Source organism: Cricetulus griseus, chromosome 7 (assembly GCF_003668045.3).
Source record: "Cricetulus griseus strain 17A/GY chromosome 7, alternate assembly CriGri-PICRH-1.0, whole genome shotgun sequence".
In the NCBI taxonomy this organism is placed as follows: Eukaryota; Metazoa; Chordata; class Mammalia; order Rodentia; family Cricetidae; genus Cricetulus; species Cricetulus griseus.
Window position 1 is genome coordinate 43,293,671 of NC_048600.1, and position 19,631 is coordinate 43,313,301.

Sequence of the window (19,631 nt, forward strand, 5' to 3'; positions counted from 1 at the left end):
CCGATGGGGCTGGAGTAATGGGTCAGTGGTTAAGAGCACTAACTGTTCTTCCAGAAGACCTAGGTTCTATTCCCAGTGCCCACATAGCAACTCATAACTATCTGTGGCTGTGGTATCAGGGGACCCAACAGCTTCTCACTTTTGAAGTGAGAAGCTGCACAGCATACATGCAGACAAAATTAGTCCTTTTTTAATTAAAAAAAAAAAAAACACCTATAGGCCAGGCAGTGATGACACATGCCTTTAATCCCAGCACTCGGGAGGCAGAGGCAGGATCTCTGAGTTCCAAACCAGCCTGGTCTATAAGAGCTAGTTCCAGGATAGCCTCCAAAGCCACAGAGAAACCCTGTCTCAAAAAACAAAACAACAACAACAAAAAAACCCCTAAAACTGTAAAAGCAATAGAACAAAATGGCAGGAGAAAAATGTGCCAAGTATGTTTCAGAGACAGCCAATTTTGAAGACATGGTTGGAACATAGGGAACATCTTACATTGAAAAAGATGTTTTTTGTACTCAAAAGTGGTTTTTAAAGAATAAGAACCTTTATGTAAAAGGACTGGAAGTCAAAGCATTTGCCTTTGGGGGTCTCTGGGAGTGGGAGTTCCCAACTTGGGGACTGGAAATGGAAGGCAACAGTTTTCCTTTCTCTCCTATCCACAAGTTGGAGAGGGGTTCAGGCTGTGTGTGATTTCTTGGATGGCCTTGCACTCTTGTGAGGATCCGGGCAGATCCTTGACAACTGTCGGGTACAGGCTTATCCCTTCCTCAGTGGCACTTGTAGGGAGGATGCTGGGGTCCCATGCCTGGGTGCCAGCAATCTGAGGGTCTTCTCCTAGAGAGCAGTCTTAGGTTAGAAAGGACAAAGGCCTATGGCAACCTTAGAGGACTCAACTAGATGCCTTTTGTAGAGGGGAGGGATGAGGATCAGACTGTTCTTGGTCCAGGGCAGGAGCTCTCAGTGTTTCATTTCAGGCTAGTGGCAGCACGGACATGAAGCCATGGGAACCAGTCTAAATTATGCCAAGCGCTCATTTTCCAGGCCAAGGGAGCCCAACTGTGAGGCTAAGGATTGGAGGCCTCAAGGGAGACTCCGCTGGTCCAATGGCCCAGGCCGGGCAAGTCTGGGAAAGGAAGGAAAGTCAAAAAGGAAGTCTCCAGAATGATGAGGTCACAGTGGGTCTCCAATGACCCAAAGTCCTACAACGTTTTAATCCTACCTTAGCCTGGAGGTGGTGGTGCAGGTCTTTGATACCAGTACTGGTGGTGGCACACAGCACTAGGAAGGCAGAAGTAGATGGATCTCTGTGGGTTTGAGGCCAGCCTGGACTACAGAGCAAGCTCCAGGACAGCCAGGGCTACACAGAGAAACCCTGTCTTGAAAAAAACAATAGCAACAACAAAAACCTACCCATGGTGGGAAATAGCATACAGCTTATTTTATTTTCTCTCTTATTTTTTCCTTCTTGCTTATAAAAGTAGCTGATACAGTGAGCAGCCCATGCTGCAGCAGTTGCCAAGGTTATGGGGAAGTGCTGGGTGCCTTGGGAAGCATAGTGGTCTCCTTCTCAGGACTTGAAGAAGACACCCCAGACCATCCGTTGTCTTCTGGGCCACCTGTATCTAGAAGAAAGGCAGATAGGTCAGGCTGGTAACAAAGAACAAAGGAGGGCTGGGAGAGGCTGGCCCTAGGCTCACACTATAAGCTGAAAACCACCCTCACCTTGACTTCTTAGGGGTCAGTACAGGGCCAGATATCTTTGTTAATTTAGAGAAGTACTTGCCACACGAGACACTGTTCCTAAAAATCCAACAAGTTCAGGGTTACAAACATTCCTCAACTCATTTCTAGGAAACATCTGAGCAGGAAGTGGCTTAATCACCACCACCTGGCCCTGGGTGGGACAGAGACAGGGAGATGTGCATGTGGGAACAGGGGGCAGGAGGTTGTCCACTGATCAGGAGCACCTGCCCAGAAAGCCCTGAAGGGGTATATGCCTTCCTTTGTACTTCATCTGGAGAAGTGAGTTTTGTCCCACTTCTCATAGAAGCCATGGCGTTGCAGCACCTGATCTTACACAAGCAAGCTAAGGGCTCCCATGATTGGAAAGGAGACACATGATGTCTCTATACCCAACTCTTGTGGGAAGAACAGGTTCCCAGCCAGACTCCACCCTCTCCCTCTGTGTAGGTGGCTTAGCTGGTGACAGACTCTGTGAGGTCAGCCTCCTAATGGTCTTGGATACTCCCATTCTCTACCCCTGTGCTGGTGAGAAGTAGATGGGGGATAGGGAGGCACCCAGAGCAGGACTGACTAGTGGGAGCATTCAGAGTCCTCATTCCTAGGTCTTTTTTTGACTCCTCAGTACTGCTCCAGCTGTGTGTGGGAGGTTGAGGATCCAATGGTTCCCCCAAAGAAATCCAAGTGTGTAGCCATAGACCCTCCATCTTGGCTTTCTTGAGATTTTAGCCCCTACAGATGGGGGTGGGCGGTGGGACTATGAATCTTTATGACCTTAGGCTATCCCATTAACTTTTTACCTGTGAGGCAGGGTACCTTGCCCAGCCTAGCTAACTACTGATAACACAGGAGCTTCCTTTCCTTCCTCATGCCAGTGCATGGCTGATCCCAAGGGGCCACCTGTACAAAGACAACAAATGGAGGCCAAGGACTTAGCTTTTCTTACCCCTACCATCTCAGGGCCTACCAGATGCTCTTCTGTTGGGATAGATCACCTCATTTATCTTTTTTCTGTTACTGAGCACCCCTAATGGGGTGTTTGAGTTGCAGTATCTCCTGCTTCACACCTAGTGGGGAGGGGTAACTGCTTCAGACTAACACACACTCACTCTCATGGGTAAAAGTCATACAAAGGGACAAGAGAAACAAAGAGATGCTCACATAGACAAGCACACACAGAATACACACAGTAATGGGCACAACATATACACACACAGTAAGACACCCAGGTTAGGGAATTTCCAGCTCCATCCAGGAAGGTGTCTTGTCACCCTCCCTGGTCTCCAGGTGTTGTTGGCCTAGGACTCTCCTTCCAGTTCTAGTGACTTTGGGAACTGTTGTGTCCTGGCAAGTGGATCAGACCCTAGACCCAGTCTCAAGTCTTTGACTTGTGTAAGTACACCCTGTAGCCAGCAGCCCCCTCTCTTTCCCCACCTCAGCACCACCCTCAGCATCCTGACTCTGAAGACTACCAGCTTGGCCACTTGCTGTTCTCCTCTAACCTCTTGAACACTCAAAGGATATCTGCCAACCCTCTTTTGCTTGTCCCCAGTCAATTCCTCTGCTACCTGTCACCTCACTACTGCCAGGGAGGCCTGAGGTAACAGCCACAGGTCCCAATAATCTGACATGAGGCCAGCTTGAGCTAGGTGTAAAGAAAGGGACCGCTTGTTGTCACCATCCACCACCCATCCAGTCACATTGGAGGAAGGGACACAGCTATGGTGGAGTAGTGCGGGGTGAGGCTAACCCTGTCCATCACCTCCCACCATCTCATCACTGCAAAACAAGAGAAGAGGGCACTGAACTTTCCCAGGAAGCCTTGTACCCTCATCAGCCTGCAACTTCTAAGGCTACTTCTTTGCTGCCTCATGACAGTCCTCTGGAGCCCTGTTCTATCCTCTGTGGCAGCTTCAGTGTGGATGAGGCTGGGGCAGAAGAGACAGGGAGGGGAGTCCCCACAACTCCGATGGCCTTTAGTGCCCAGTGAGCACATTGCCCCAAGTCTACAAACACAGGTAAGCTGGCTGACTGAAGAAATGATGGCAATTTTTGTACTGTCTATGAAATGCTTGTGAAGCATGTGGCAGGTGGACCAAGAAGCCCAAGCCTTTGGAAACACCTGAACATAGCCAAGACTTTGAGAGTGGCCAGCAGCCTCCAGCATGAAAGTGCTTGACAGCAGGCCCATCTCAACCTCTGACACTTGTGTGATGAAGCAAGGCATACAGGCCACGCAGAGGGAACTCTTCGTGGGCTCAAAGGGGCAAAGCTATTTGGCAAGAGTAGGAGGGGCTAAGATAGGGTCCCAGGCTCAAGGAGTACTCAGCAGCACCTATCTATCACCCCTGAGCCCTCCACCTCCAACCTGTGCTCGGAGAAGTAAAGGAGAAGGGATCACGAAGGCAAAGGAAGAACCAGGACTCTTAGAACTGGAGCCAGTTGCCTATGGCAGCTCTGAAAGGAACCAGGTATCTTTGAGGGGCAGTGCCAGCTACAGAAGCCTCACCCGGATCCAGCTTGCTGCGCTTCTGCTCAGGCTCCTGGGGGGCTGCTTCAATGGCTCGTTGAGCCTCAGGATGAGTCTTGAGGAGGGCCTTGGCCAGGGTAGCAGGGCCTGGCACCCCCAGGGACATGATGCAGTGCACTCCTTTGCGCTTGGCCCCAGCCACTTTGGCGCTGTCTTTGGAGGCTGTCAGCAGGACCAGTTTGGAGCATTTTCTGGGCTTCCTGGGGGCTGCTGGGACCACATCTGTGCCAGGCTGGGGAGTTGGCTCCTGGCCGGCCTTCATGCTCTCCCCCTCCTGCTCACTGGGCTTGGGCTGGGGCATCCCAGGACCAGAAGCCTGACCCTCAGGCCACATTCTCCCTGGCAGATAGGTCTCTCCTTTTCCTCCACCTCCCTGGCCAGGAACCTGAGAGTCCAGGGCTCTGTCCTAAGGGAGGAGGCAAAGCAGTCAGTGGAGGAGGATGGAGTGCTACCAAATGGATCTGGATGTAGCTTGAGGTGATGGTGGGAATGAGCGGTTTTACCCTTCACTATTTTACTATGACATGAGTTCATTCCCATGCCCCCAGTGGCAATATATTTAACATCTAAAAAGAGATGAGATATACTTACTCACAAGGTAATTTTCCCCATTAGTTCATTACCTGTGCAATGTAAATGTCAGAAAAGAAAACACACGTGAGTGTGCTGGGGTGCAGCTTGGTGGCTTGGTGGTAGTGCTCAAGCTTAGCATGCACAAGGTCCTGAGTTAGATCTCCAGAACCTCAAAAAAAAAAAAAAAAGCTAAACAGCAAATAAATAAGATTAATACAAATTGCAGGGCATTGATGGCACACACTTTTAATCCCAGCAGTCAGGAGGCAGAGGCAGGCAGATCTCCATGAGTGAGGCCAGCTTGGTCTACAAAGCAAGTTCCAGAACAACCAGAGCTGTTACATAGGGAAACCCTGTCTCAAAAAACAAACAAAGATTAATACAAATCACTAGAATAAAATCAAGCATATTAAAATTTAGGACCAGTCATGATGGTACATGCCTTCAATCCCAGCATTCAGGAAACAGAAGCAGATCTCTGAGTTTGAGGCCAGCTTGGTCTACATAGGGAGTTCCAGAACAAGAAAGACTATATAATGAGACCTTGTCCAAAAAAAAAAAAAAAAAAAAAAAAAAAAACCAAAAACCCTAGTTTTAGGCTGGGGATATAGTTCAGGGACACAGTACATTTGCCTAGCATCTGAGCGGTCAATCCATAGCATGGGGAGGAAAAGATTTTGCTCCAGACTTTAAGACAGCACACAAGTTGACAAAGACAGAAGTGACCCAGAGACTCAGTGAGCAAAGTCTTGCTGTGCAAGCAGAAGTCCTGAGTTTGGATACCAACACTCACACAGAAAGCCCAGTATGTCAGCCTCTGTAACCCTAGCATTGCAGGGAGGGGAGCAGAGTCAGGGAGACCCCGGGGATAGTTTGCCTGCCAGTCTAAGCCAAAACAACGAGCTCTAGGTTCAGTGAGAGACCTTGTCTCAAAAAAGTATGAAGTGGAGGTTGTGGAAGATGCTCAGTAACAACCTCTGACCTGCACATGTACACAAGAGCACACCTGCAAACACATATACACTGCAGTCACACGTATACACACTACACCACACATGCACACACACAACAGAGGGACCCAGAAACCTCTAGGATGATATGGTATGAGGAAGTGCTCAGGTACCCTACCCTACTGCCTTCTTGTCCACAAAGCAGCCCAAGTCAAGAATGAGATCTGATGTCAACTTCTTTACTGGAACCCAGTGATGTCCCTCTCAGGTATTACCATCATCCCACTCTGCCCCCATCCCCCACCCCAGGGGTGGAGTGGAGGTGACCTTGGACATTTAGTGGAGTGGCTCAGGGACACACAGCTGGTGAGAGTTGAGACTAGAACCCCCCGGCCAATAGCCAATTCCAGCCAAAACCAGCTATGAAGAAAACTGCTCCACAGAATGAAGTCCACCCTTAAGTGGGCAGGTTTATAACCCTAAGAATAAAATAAATATCCACAAGCCCACAATACAAATAATTGAATATCTATTGGAAAGGGCCCAAGTCTTCCTCATGAATTCCAGGCTGGGGATATAGTTGGGAGAGTGCCTAGCTAGCATGCACAAAACCATGGGTGCCAGTCCCAACAAAACCATGGGTTCCACATAAACCTTTTATGGTAGCACATGCCTATAATCTCAGCACTTGGGAAGTAGAGGCCAAAGAGTCAGGCGTTCAAGCTCACCGTTGGCCGTATACAGAGTTCAAGGACAAGCTGGGCTAAATGAGACCCAGTCTCAAGCTAACAGAATTCTAAAGAGTATGCTCCTACCTAAGGTGGACCTTGTCACTCAGTGACTCATTCCCAAGGAAACAGGGATGATAAGAATAGTGACTGCAGTGCAGCTCATATACCACCTCTACCATGTGATCAAAGCCAACATATAATCTGTGGTGATCGGCCTAGATGTGAAGTGCCTGTGCTGTGATGCCATGAGGCAGTTCATCTCTGTGGGATCCTAGGAAATCTCAGCCCCACATTATGAGTTATTGTACAAAATGCCTGGCTAACGCTCTTCAAATCTGCCAAGATCTGGAATGAATTTGGGTTGATGAGAATGTGTGATTTTACCTTTCACAATCACAGATTGATTTTTAAAGATTTACTCCTATTATTTTTATATGTGTGTCTGTGTGAGTGGATGTCATGTGTACAGGTACCCTCTGAGGCTAGAAGAGGGTGTCAGATCACTAAAGTTACAGGTGGTTGTGAGCTGCCCAACTTGGGGTTGTTGAAAGAGCAGCAAGCACTTTTAACTGCTGAGCCATCTCTCCAGACTCATCTTCTCAAGTTGTAATGTTCATGAACTCACTTTCTTTCTTTCTTTTTATTTTTCTTTTTTCTTTTTTGCAGTAGGAACACATTTAACATATTAAAAGATAAGACACATTTACTCAAGGGATAATTTTTTTTTTTAAGTCTACTACTCAGAGAAAAATAGTCTCAGACAGACCTCTCACCTATGAAGTTGAGGCAGGAGGATCAGGAATTCAAGACCAGCCTGGGCTACATGAGACCCAGTCTCAAATAAATGAATAAATGAATAAATAAATAAATAAAATTGAGAAGTAAAGCCAGGTGTCGTGACTCACACCTAAAATCCCAGCACTAAGGAGAGTGAATCAGGAAGACTGTCATGTGTTCCAACTTCGAGAAAAAAACACACTTGCTGCACATGCCTGAGGACTTGAGTCCAAGTTCCCAGCACCACGTTAAAACCAGACCTGTCAATACACGTCTGAAACCCAGCACTGGGAAGCTGAGACATTCAGATCCCTGGAGCATGTTGGCTGACAAATCCACCTAGCCAAAATGGTGAGCTTCCACTTCCTGTGAGACACTTTGTCTCAAGGGAATAAGGTGGGAGGGGGGAGGCATTCAACATCCTCCTCTTGCCTCTGCATGTGTACAGAAGCACTGCACGAACACACACACACATACACACACTATCCCCCCACCAAGGGGAAAAAAAATGAAGCAAGAGTTGGTGTAGCCCAGTTGAGAGCTTGCCCACATTCAATCCCCAGCATGACAAAGTGAATCAGCACTCATGACCTTGTTCATGGACCAGGAGACCCAGAAGAGCAAAAATGGCTCAAAAGTCAAGAGCATACAATGAGCAGGAGTCATTCACACATCATCAGGTCTGTGACAGAGTAATGAATACTCAGCTCTCCAGATCCTAGTCCCTAGAACCTGGTGTTGTGGCATACACCTATAATCCCAGCAGTAGGAAGGTTAAAGCAGGAGGCCTGGTGGGGGTGGGTGTTCAAGTCAAACCTATGTATCCAGAGCCTGTCTCCAAAACAAGGGTTATCAAGACAGTTTAGCAGGTAATGGTGCTTTCCACCAAGCCTCAAGACCTGAGTAGTTCCATCCCAGGATCCACATGGTAGGAGAGAGTCAACTCCCACAAGTTGTCCACAGGTATATGCATACTCCTGGCCCCCTACCACGCAGTCAAACAGAAGACACAGAGCCAGATAAATGTCTTAGTGGTCTAGTGCTTCCTGCAATTTCGTAGGACAGCAATTTGGTTCCCAGCACCCACATCAGATGACTCACAACCACCTGCACAGCTCAGAGGATCAGATGCCCTCTTCTGGCCTCCACAGGCACCGCACACATGTGGCACACAAAAGAAACAAAAAGAGAAAAATGGGGCCGGGCGTTGGAGTTGCATGCCTTTAATCCCAGCACTCGGGAGGCAGAGGCAGGCGGATCTCTGTGAGTTCGAAGCCAGCCTGGTCTCCAGAGCGAGACCAGGTTGTTGAACTCAGGATACCGACAGCTGCTTCCCAGTCACTGTCCTGCACAGTCATGAGGACTGTGACTGGACTGCTTAGGGAACAATATGACATTGAGGTGTGCAGGACATATTCTCACGGGGAGACAGGAGAAAAAGGCAGTGACCCTCCCAAAAGGACAGGCTCCAAAGCTACACAGAGAAACCCTGTCTCAACCCCCCCCCCCAGAGAGAGAGAGAGAGAAATGTGAAAGTGAGGCAAAGAGCAGGATAAGGCTAGAGGCAGGGACCATGGGTTGAGATGGGACTTTGAGGACTGATGAAGGCCCTCACCAGCCAAACAAGGTAAGCTGTTTCTAGAAAAGTGTTTCTCTCCTAAAGCCTCAGCAGGAATACAGCTCTGCTGACACTAACAACACCCACATCAGACTTCTGGCCTCTAAAATGTATGAAAATGAAGTTGTGTTATTTTAAGTCACTAGGTTGGTGTCGATTTATTATGGTGGCCATAAAACAATTAAGGTCCAAACTCTTACCGATGAGGCTCTGGAGGCTTGTAACTTTTATCTTGGGGTGAAACATCTATGTCCTAGCAGAAGGACAGACCCCTTACTCTCTCAGGGCTGGTTAGATCTCTGTAGTTGCAGTTGCTAGCATCAGGTGGAGGGTAAGGTTGTTGAACTCAGGATACCGACAGCTGCTTCCCAGTCACTGTCCTGCACAGTCATGAGGACTGTGACTGGACTGCTTAGGGAACAATATGACGTTGAGGTGTGCAGGACATATTCTCACGGGGAGACAGGAGAAAAAGGCAGTGACCCTCCCAAAAGGTCAAGGATGGAATAATATACAGAACAGTGGAGAGATTTCCAATGTGGGGTCTCAAATAAGGGCGCTTCCCTTCCCTAATCACCTTGACTCAAAATGGTATCTTCCACCACCCTTGCCCAACAGGTCTGGTCTTGAGCCTAAAATAAAACGCCCTGGCTCCCTGATCCCCTCTCACCAATGCCCCCCTCTCCAGTCTCTGAAAGCATCTACCCAGCTCCCAGCCCTTAAACTCTGCCATTGGGGCAAGCACCCCCAGGACAGATGCGACAAAACTGCAGAGGTTAAGGATGGGCGTGTACCAGGCAGAATGGACCGATTGGGGTAGGTAGGTGCGCATTGGGCGGGTGGATCCCGGGTTGGGGATGTACAGGTTCGGTTCAGTGGTAGGGTGGGTTAGTGAAAGGGAAGCATGGAGGAAGGAAGCGCCTTGCGGATGGACGGCAGGGAGACGGCCTGAATCTGGGGGGCAGAGTCAGGGACCCTTCCCTAGCACCAACCAGTCCCGGATCCCGCAACAGCCAGGCCCAGGGAGTCGCTTCGCGGGCCGGGACCCTCCCGCCCGATGGGGCCCGTCCTCACCGACGGCAACAGGCCCTGCCTCTCGGACGACGGAGCCGTGGCGGGTCCCTCAGCCTCAGTGCTTTTGGGCCCCCGCCTTGGCTCCCGCCGTCACCTCAAGCTGGGGTCACGGGGCGAGCATGCGCAGTAGGGCCGCGAGGGCGATCCATTCCTTTGACGAACTCCGCTTATCCGGATATTACCTTCGCAGCGGCGAGTGGACCGCTTGATCAATCGGCGTGAGAGGCGGACCCACTACCCAGAAGGGGCGGAGCCAGTATGGATGCAGCAAACTGGATTTGGGATCCAGTTTGAGTATGGTTTACTGATGTCTTTCCACTCACTTCACACAGTATTTGATCTGGTTCCCTGAGGAGGAAGCTGGGCCATTTATTTAATTTTTTTATGTCCCATTGAGGGGAAGGAAATGTTTTCCTCTTCATTGAAGCTAACTGGGTTATTCCGACAAGCATTCCTAACTGCGTAACATCCTTTGTCATTAGCCCAGCTCTCCCATTGTTGTAGTCACCGCCTGCTGGTATAGCTCCGGCTTATAGACCATAACACTTTGGCCCTGAAACCTTGCACTGTGGAGGTAGAGACTGAGATGGCTCAGACACTGCGTTCTTTCTGTATTTTGCATGCTTGCGCATCCTGACTTCCTGGGGTTGTCTGGCCTACATCCACCTGCAGAAAGGTTCACCCCCTTTACTCCCTCGTGTCCCTGGCTCTGCAGATCCTTGGGTCCCACTCTCCTTTCTGGTTCCTTTATCTCCTTGGCCCCATCCTTTCTCCCGAGTCAACGTCATTTCCTGGGCATTCTCCAGTAACTCAAGGGCCTTCGTTAATTACATCATCTGCAATCAATCATAGCCTTGGTTATTTCTAAATTTATTGTCATAAATGTCTTCGTATATAAACCACTGATGTCCCCCAAATGATGTCACAGACTTTGATGATCCTCCATGGAAGGCCTCACCGTCCTTGGGGCGCTGGTGGGGGTTGTGTTGTGGGGGTTGGTAGGGGATATGGGAGGATGGGAGGGAAAGGGAACGGCGGTTGATGCGTAAAATGATTGTTTCTAAATAAAATAAAATAAATAAATCACTGATGGCAAACCCTCGCCTTAAAAGAATAAAACAAAAAAAAACCAAAAAAAACCACACAAAACAAAACAAAACAAAAACAAAAAACAACAACAACAAAAAAAGAATAAAACAAGGGGTCTGGTGAATTGGCTCAGTTGGATAGCTGGGCTCAGCCAAAAGGCTCAGTCTATAAAGCACTTGCTGACAAGCCTCGCCTACCCAAATTTAATCAATAGGACCTACATAAAGGTGAGAAGAGAGTCAGGTGTTGGTGGCTCATACCTTTAATCCCAGCACTCAGGAGGCAGAGGGAAGGGAACCTGCAAAATTGTCCTCTGATCTCCACACACAAGCTTATGGCCTCACATAAAAACAATGAACTAGGGCTGGAAGGATGGATGGTTCCTTCCAGCTAAGAACCATTGGCTAAGAACCCTGGCTGCTCTTCCAGCACACACAGGACAGCTCACAATGGTCTGTCACTCCAGTTCTAGGGGATCTGATGCCCTCTTCTGGCCTCCATGAGTACCAGGCAGGTGGTGCATAAACATACATGCAGGCAAAACACACAAACATATTTTAAAAATTAAATAAATATTGTGGCAGCTATTTTCGAAGCATAGAACCAATAAAGATCTTGTATTTAAAAAAAATAACACACGCCAGGCGTTGGTGGCGCATGCCTTTAATCCTAGCACTCGGGAGGCAGAGGCAGGTGTATCTCTGTGAGTTCAAGACCAGCCTGGTCTATAAGAGCTAGTTCCAGGACAGACTCCAAAGCCAAAGAGAAACCCTGTCTCGAAAAACCAAAAAAAAAAAAAAAAATAGCATACAAACAAACACACATGGAAGCACCTGACTGTAATCTCAGAGATAGGAGGACTAAGAGTTCAAAGCCAACTTTGACTACACAGGAAGCTGTTTTAAGAGGAAATAACATATATATACATTTTTAAAATAGCATATCACCATACAGCTCTTGAACTCATAACAGTCCTCCTGCCTCAGCATCCCAAGTTTTCCTAGTGGTCAGGGTCTGTGTTTCCAGGTTCTTGGTTTTTCAGGGAATTGAAATGAAGACACAAATTTGTAAAGTAGCAAGGAAACTTTATTCAAATCAAAGAACAAGTGAGATACCCTGTAGTGTGTGGCAGCAGGCCCTGTGAACATGGGGGTCAGTAGTTACCATGGTTTGTAGTTTGGGTGCTTCTCTGTTTTGACTGTCAGCCTTTGCTCACTGTGCATGTACTTTCCCATAATGCAACTGATTTTAATCCGATACATGCCTGTTTATGTATAGGCATGGTAAATAGGGGATTTCCCCAAAAGTTCACTTCGAAGATATGGTTTGTCTTATTGTATATTGTAGTGGTTTCAATGAGAATGTCCTCCATAGGCTCAACTTGGTCCTCAGAATCTGGCACTGTTTGGGGAGAGTTAGGAAATATGGCCTTTTTGGAGAAAGTATGTCACATAAGGAAGGCTTTGAGAGTTTAAAGACCTCTGACATTTCCAGTTGCTGTCTCCACTTGGTGCTCATGGTTGAGATGTGAGTTCTCAGCTTTCTGTCCCTGATGTTATACCTGCTGCCATGATTCCCTGCTGGGATGAACTCCTATTCTTTGGGAAACTTAAGCCCAAATAAACTTTCTTCTACAAGTTGCCTTGTTCACAGTGTTTTATCCCATCAATAGAAAAGTAACCAATACAAACATGCACCTAAAATTAGTTCAGGCTGAATCAGCCCTCTTACCCTCCCACCAGATGTGTGGAGAATGCTGTTGAATAGAAACTGTATAAGCACTGGGCAGTGATGGTACACACCTTTGATCCTGGTGCTCAGGAGGAAGAGACAGGCAGATCTCTGGCAGTTTGAGGTCAGCCTGGTCTACAAATCGAGTTCCAGGACAGCCAGAACTACATAGAGAAACCCTGTCTCAAAAAAAAAAAAAAATCAAGCAAACCAACAAACAACTGTTCAAGTTTAGCCCAACAGCACTTGAGAAGCAGAGGCAGATGGATTGCTGTGAGAGAGTTGCGGGAAAGCCTGAACTACACAGAGAAACACAAAACAAAACAAATAAGGCTGGGCTAGAGAGATGGCTCAAAGGTTAAGAGCATTGACTGCTCTTCCAGAGGTCCTGAGTTCAATTCCCGGCAACCACACAGTGGCTCACAACCATCTATAAATGAGTATGTCCTCTTCTGTTGTGCAGGCAAATAATCTGAACCCTGTATACATAATAAATAAATCTCTAAAAATAGACAGACAAAACATGCAAGTTTGATAGTTATTGTTCAGAGAGGGCTGTGTACAGGTGGGTGAAGGTCTCAGGTTGTCATGTGCATTAGAAGCAGGTGTACAGCCCAAACCAAGTGGAATCCTAGATCGCTAATCTTCACAGTTGTGAGATTCCAGGCATGCACCACACAGCCAACTTAGAACCCATCTCCCTGGGCCCTTTTATGCCATGAAATTTTTTATTTGTTTATTCTTGAGACATAGCTCTCACTGTCCTGGAACTCGATATGTTGACTAGGCTGTCAAACTCACAGAGACCTGCCTACTTCTGCCTCCCAAGCACTGGACTTAAAGGCGAGCGCCACCACTCCTAATTATTGAGAAACTCAAAGAGATTCTAGTTTATGTGAGCTTAAAATTTGTCATGTAGAGTTTTAAATGGAGATGTAAAACTTATTTATTAAAAATAGCAGGGCTAGCTGGGCGATGGTGGCATGTGCCTTTAATCCCAGCACTGGGGAGGCAGAGGCAGGCAGATCTCTTTGAGTTCCAGACCATCCTGGTCTACAAGAGCTAGTTTCAGGCCAGTCTCCAAAGCCAAAGAGAAACCCTGTCTCAAACAAACAAACAAACAAACAAACAAAATAGCAGGGTTAGGTGTGGCAGTACTGGCCTGGTCTATATAGTGAGTTCCAGGCCAGAAGGACTACAAAATGAGACTCTGTCTCAAAAAACAAAAACAAAATTATAAATAAACAATAAAAATTAGAAAGCAGGAATTGGCCAGGCGGTGGTGGTACACACCTTTAATCCCAGCACTCTGGAGGCAGAGGCAGGCAGATCTCTCTGAGTTCAGGGCCAGTCTGGTCTACAGAATTCCAGGACAGAGACACCCTACTCTGTCTCAGAGTGAAAAAAAGAGCAGGAATATCTGGGAGTGGTCACACACACACACACACACACACACACACACACACACACACACACACACACGCACACACCTGGCCTGTAATACAAAACTCTGAGGTGGGGGGTCAGGCTGGCCCTGGACTCACTATGAGGGAGGAGGATTGAGAATTGAGAATAGCCTAGGTTGCACAATGAAACCTTTTCTCTAAAATAAAGTAAATGGGTGGGGTTATAACAACACTTGGGAAAAGGAGGGAAGGGGATCAAAGAATTCAAAGCCAGCCTCAGCCACATAGTGAGTCTACAGCCAGCCTGACCTATGTGGAATTCTGTTTCAAACACACACAGACACAGACACACACAGAGAGGGAGAGGGGGGAAGAGAGAGAGAGAGAGAATGCTAGTATTCCAAAAGCGAAAGGAGGGGTTGGCAAAATAGCTTAGCAATTCTTACAAACTCTCCACTTCAGGAAGATGCCCTCACACCTCTCAGACCATGGCTGGAGCACTAATTTCTCCCAGACCTGCCTGGGCTCACCCTGATAAGCCAGTGTGCTCTGAGAAGACATCAAAGCTCTGCAGTTGCCCTATTCCAGGAGTTGCTCTTGGCCCATCCTGTGGCTTCCTAAGGGTTCTGACAGAGGAGGCAGCTGAAGAAGGACGCAGCTGACAGGGGAAGGGGTGGCATGGGCAGGGAAGGGATGTGTGTGTGCACATGACAGGGCACCACACAGCTGGTTCCACACAGAGGGCTTCCAGCTGCCAGTGAACTGATTAAAAGTCAGCTGCTGTCTTGTTCCCGTCAAGGCCCTGTGGCCTGCAGAATGGTCATTGCCTCCATTGGCACCCTGCTTCTTCAGCTTCCGTTTCCTGTTCTCTCTCCCACCTTGGAATACAGATTGTGCTCTGGTAGGGTTCAAAGCCCTCTTGGTTTCCACACTGAATGCCCCAGGCTTGTCCCCCTCATCCCTTTTGCTCCTCAGATAACACTCTGCAATCACTTCTTGTCCTCAGATGGTTTCCTCTGCTGCCCAGGTGCCCAGCTCCCACTTTAAAGCTCTGGCAGAGCCCGGGGCGCACATGTGTCCTGAGAATCTATGGTATGTCAAGCCTTGGGTGGGAGAGAGCATGGTAGGAGGCTGGGTAACCCTGGGGTAGATGTAGAGAAACAATCTAGCCCTCAACCTACTCTCTGCCATCCCCTCCTAGTGTCCTTGCCTTCAGCCCTAAACATCATGGCACACTGAACTATCCAGCCCAGGGCCTGGGCTGCCCTGCCTCCAGAGGCTCTTCCCTATATAATCCAGACATTTTGGTTACTCACACTTTGTATCTTTGGGCCTCCTGACTGCTGCACCTGGTTCCTGTCTCTCCTTTCTCTCTTCTCCTCCTTCTATCCCACATGGCCCAGCTCAGCCTCGTCATGTCCACTCTGGAGTCTCCCAGATGTCCCTGCCTCTGCCTATGCTCTCCAACACGTCTACAATAAACTTTCTCTCCTCCTCCACACCTAGGAACAGTCATGTCCTTTCCTTCCTTTTTATTTCTTTTTTTCATCCCTCTACATAGAATTGAAGGCCAGTAAGGCAACAGAGTAAGAAAGGGTTTCCAAAAAAAAGAAAAAAAGTATTTAACCAGATGGTGGTGGAGCACACCTTTAATCTCAGCACTTGGGAGGCAGAGGCAGAGGCAGAGGCAGGCGGATCTCTCTGAGTTCGAGGCCAGCCTGGTCTCCAGAGCGAGTGCCAGGGTGGGCTCCAAAGCTACACAGAGAAACCCTGTCTCGAAAAACAAACAAACAAACAAAAAAACAAAACCTCTTACATTTTTATCTGATTTGAATGATACAAGACTAATCTCAGATACTCAGGAGGTTGACGAAAGAGAATAATGACAAGTTCATGGTCAAAGAGGAGAAATTTAGTGATATTCTGTGTCAAAATAAAAAGTTAAAAAAAAAAAAAGCCTGGCAGAGTCAGCTGGTGGTGGCACAAGCCTTTGATCCAGCACTTGGGAGGCAGAGGAAGGCAGATCTCTGTGAATTCCAAGACTAGTCTGGTCTACAAGAGCTAGTTCCAGGACAGCCTCCAAAGCTACACAGGGAAACCCTGCCTCGAAAAACAAACATAAAAAAGGCTTCATAGGTGAGTTCCAGGACAGCTAGAACTATTACACAGAGAATCCCTGTCTCAAAAAAAAAAAACAAAACAGGGTCAGGCGGTGGTGGCACATGCAGTTGGGAGGCAGAGGCAGGCGGATCTCTGTGAGTTTGAGGCCAGTCTGGTCTACAAGAGTTAGTCCCAGGACAGCCTCCAAAGTCACAGAGAAACCCTGTCTCAGAAAAACAAAAACAAAAAAACAAAAAAACAGAACAGTCTAGACATGGTGGTGTGAGTGAAAATAAGAAAATAAGAACCTGACTACTCCAATGTATGGTTCAGGAAGTTTTTATTTTAGATATGAGGGACAGTACAGCCAGAAGCCTCTGGAAGGGTCCAGACTGAACCAGGCCATGAGATGGGGGTAGGAGCGGAGTGGAAGAGGAAGAGTGAGGGACAAGAGAGGGGATCAGGAGAGGAAGAATCAAGAGAGCTTGGTCAAAATGGCTGGGCTATATAGGAATGAGAACCTGGGGAAAGGGAAGGGGAGCTCAGGGCTGGAGATGTTGAGAGTAGAGGGTGGGGGTGAGAAGTGCTGAGAGGAGCCAGGGTTCTGTAACAGGTACCTGCTATGCTGAGAGAGCTGTGTAGCCAATGTAAGGAAATCAGGCATTATGCTGGCCTGACCCTGTCACCTGGCAGAATGCACTCAGGCAGTACCCTGGTCAGCCCAGGGTTCTGTGAGTACTTGTCTGGACACAGGTGCAAAGGACCCCTTTAAGTGCCCACTTACACTCTTTTTCCTGCTCTGTTTTCTTCTGTTCCCCTGGAATAGACAGGACTTTTCATGTCTCACTCTCTTTCCTGCTCTGTTTTCTTCTGTTCCCCTGGAATAGACAGGACTTTTCATGTCTCCCTCTTTTCCGTCTTCTCTCTCTGTCTCTGTGTCTCTTTACCTCTTTTCTTCCCTCCCCCTTTCCCTTTCTATCTACCGGGCATATTTGTCGTCCCCCCCTCCCCAACCCTGGCCTGCCATGGAATCCACCAAGGTTCCCCTGGAGCTTTTTCCTAACAGCCAGCTGGATGTTGTTGATATGTTAATAGGTACCTCAGTCATTTGTCCTGAATTTCTTTGGGACCTAACAGGTATATGCCTGTAATCCCAGCATTTAGTAGATTGAGAGAGGATGATCAAGGCCCCTTCCCATAACATAGCAAGTTGGAGGCTAGTCTGGGCTACATGAAATTCTGTGTCAAAAAATAGAAAGGGTTGGGGATACAGTGTAGTGGTAAAGCATTAACACTTACCCTTGGCTTAATGAGAGCCTGTCCAAAAACAAAATCCATTAAGTAAAAACAAAAAAGTAATATTAACAATATTTTTGTAAGGAAAAGTCAAGGGTACAGTATTTTACCTCCCCTCCCCCATATTTTATTTCCCTTTCCTCCTTTGCTGTATGGCTTGTCACAGTGTTCCTCTAGTATGGTGGCTCATACCTGTAATTCTAGCACTTGGGAGGCCAAGGCAGGAGGAGTGAGATGCCAGTCTGGACTACTGTTGAGCACCAGGGCCCCCTTGGCAATCTCAAGAAACAAAACAAGCGACTGTGAAGGAACCTGCAGCTTGACAGTTCCCCTTCGCTGGCGGCTCACAGGCAGCTGGAATCGCTGTGCCTTTGTTCCTTGCGCCGCCGAAGTCGGCTGTTTAGAAGCCTTGTGTCACCCTGCTCTGGTAGGCGCCCTTGGACCTTGAGTCCTCCTTGGGGCCGCAGCTGTGGACAGGCCAGGAATTCTAGGAGCAGGAGGAGGGGCAGCGGTGGCGCTAGACACTGTTCTCCGTTGGAATCCATCAGGCCTGGAAGATTGGGGGAGGGGAAAAATTGGACATTCTGGGAAGGTCAGGCAAGAGGAGGATACTTCCTGGAGATAGGGCCCTGTGGGACAAGGTTTTCCATAACCAATCCCAGGTGTGGAAAGTACCTCTGAGATTAGAGGTTGTCATTGTGCCAGCCAGCTACCTGGAACAGGAATCCGTCGTTTCCACATGCCACTGTGGAAGAGCACGCTTCACATCACAAGGTGTGGTGCCTGGAATGGGCTTATTACTTCTCAGTGAGCAGAAAGGGATGCCAGAGTTAGTCTCCAAGGCTCAAGAAATTGTCACAGGGAAGCTGGGAGGTGGTGACATATGCCTTTAATCCCAGCACTCTGGAGGCAGAGACAGGAGGATCTCTGTGAGTTCCAGGACAACTTGGTCTACAGAGCGAATTCCAGGACAGCCAAGTCTACACAGAGAAACCCCGGTTTGATAAAAAAAAAAAAAAAAAAAAAAAAAAAAAAAAAAAAAGAAAGAAAGAAAGAAAGAAAGAAAGAAAAGAAATTGTCAGAGTGAATGGAGTCTCCACTCTGTGCCCTTCATTTGTCCTGCTGAGAAATCTCCAAAGACAGCGACACACTGGATTCTAAGCCACAGGAGCCAGCAGCCAGTGCTCTGAAAATCAGCCTGCTTCCTGCTTCCTGCTTCCAGGAGGGGCCATGACCAGCTCTGCACTACACGGGCTTATCACTTGCAAGGGGCAGAAACAAGGCCTGACAGTTACCGTTCCCAATGTTGTAGGACACTGTTCTCTGAGCACAACAACCATTGTCATTTTTTTTATTTTGTTTTGTTTTCGAAGCAGGTTTTCCCTATGTAGCCCTGGCTGAACTGGAACTCCCTCTATAGACCAGGCTGGCCTCAAACTCAAAGATTGACCTGCCTCTACCTCCTGAGTGCTGCCACCTTGTGTTTTTTTTTAAAATTGCATTTATTTATTTTGTATGCATATACAAAAGATGTGTATGTATATACAAGACATGTGGAGTCAGAGAACGATTCGTAAGAGTCAGGTCCTCTCTTCTACGATACGGGTCCTCAAAATTGAATTCAGATTATGTTTGTTAGCAGTTGCCGTTAACCACTGAGACACACTGTCTGCCCTGCTTTTTTTTTGAAGATCTCACTGGGATCTGAAACTTGCTGATTAAGCTAAGTTGGCTGGTCATTAAGCCCCAGGGATCCACCTGTCTTTACCTTCCCAATTGCTGAAATTACCAGGGGCACCACCATGTCTGGCTTTTTACTTTTTACGTGGGTTTTGAAGATTGAGCTAGGGTCCTCATGTTTGCATGGCAAACATTTTATGGACTGAGCTGTTTCCCCAGTCTCCCCTTTTGCTTTAGTAAAGACAATTTTTTTTTGTAAAGTCACTGGATTTAAGGTCTGACCTAAATTCATGATGTCTTCTCAAGACCCTTAATTATATATGTTTATATACATAT

The 19,631-nt window shown here is 47.8% G+C and overlaps 1 protein-coding gene across 1 annotated transcript; it reads right to left on the bottom strand.

Moving 5' to 3' along the window:
- Positions 1-1,419: 1,419 nt before the first annotated feature.
- Positions 1,420-10,109, bottom strand: Flywch2 (FLYWCH family member 2). Its single transcript, XM_027424882.2, has 3 exons — positions 9,994-10,109; positions 4,250-4,676; positions 1,420-1,622 (listed from the first exon to the last, which is right to left on the bottom strand). The coding sequence occupies exons 2-3, from the start codon at positions 4,602-4,604 to the stop codon at positions 1,522-1,524; spliced, it is 456 nt and encodes a 151-aa protein (XP_027280683.1). The 5' UTR covers positions 4,605-4,676; positions 9,994-10,109; the 3' UTR covers positions 1,420-1,521.
- Between the last annotated feature and the right edge of the window lie 9,522 nt (positions 10,110-19,631).

What these genes read in the sequence shown, in the direction of transcription:
- Flywch2 (XM_027424882.2), bottom strand. Translation starts at nt 4,604, where the DNA reads ATGTGGCCTGAGGGTCAGGCTTCTGGTCCTGGGATGCCCCAGCCCAAG. An exon ending in GCGCAGCAAGCTGGATCCGG is followed by an intron (nt 1,623 to 4,249) that starts GTGAGGCTTCTG and finishes CCTTTCTTCTAG; the next exon opens with ATACAGGTGGCCCAGAAGAC.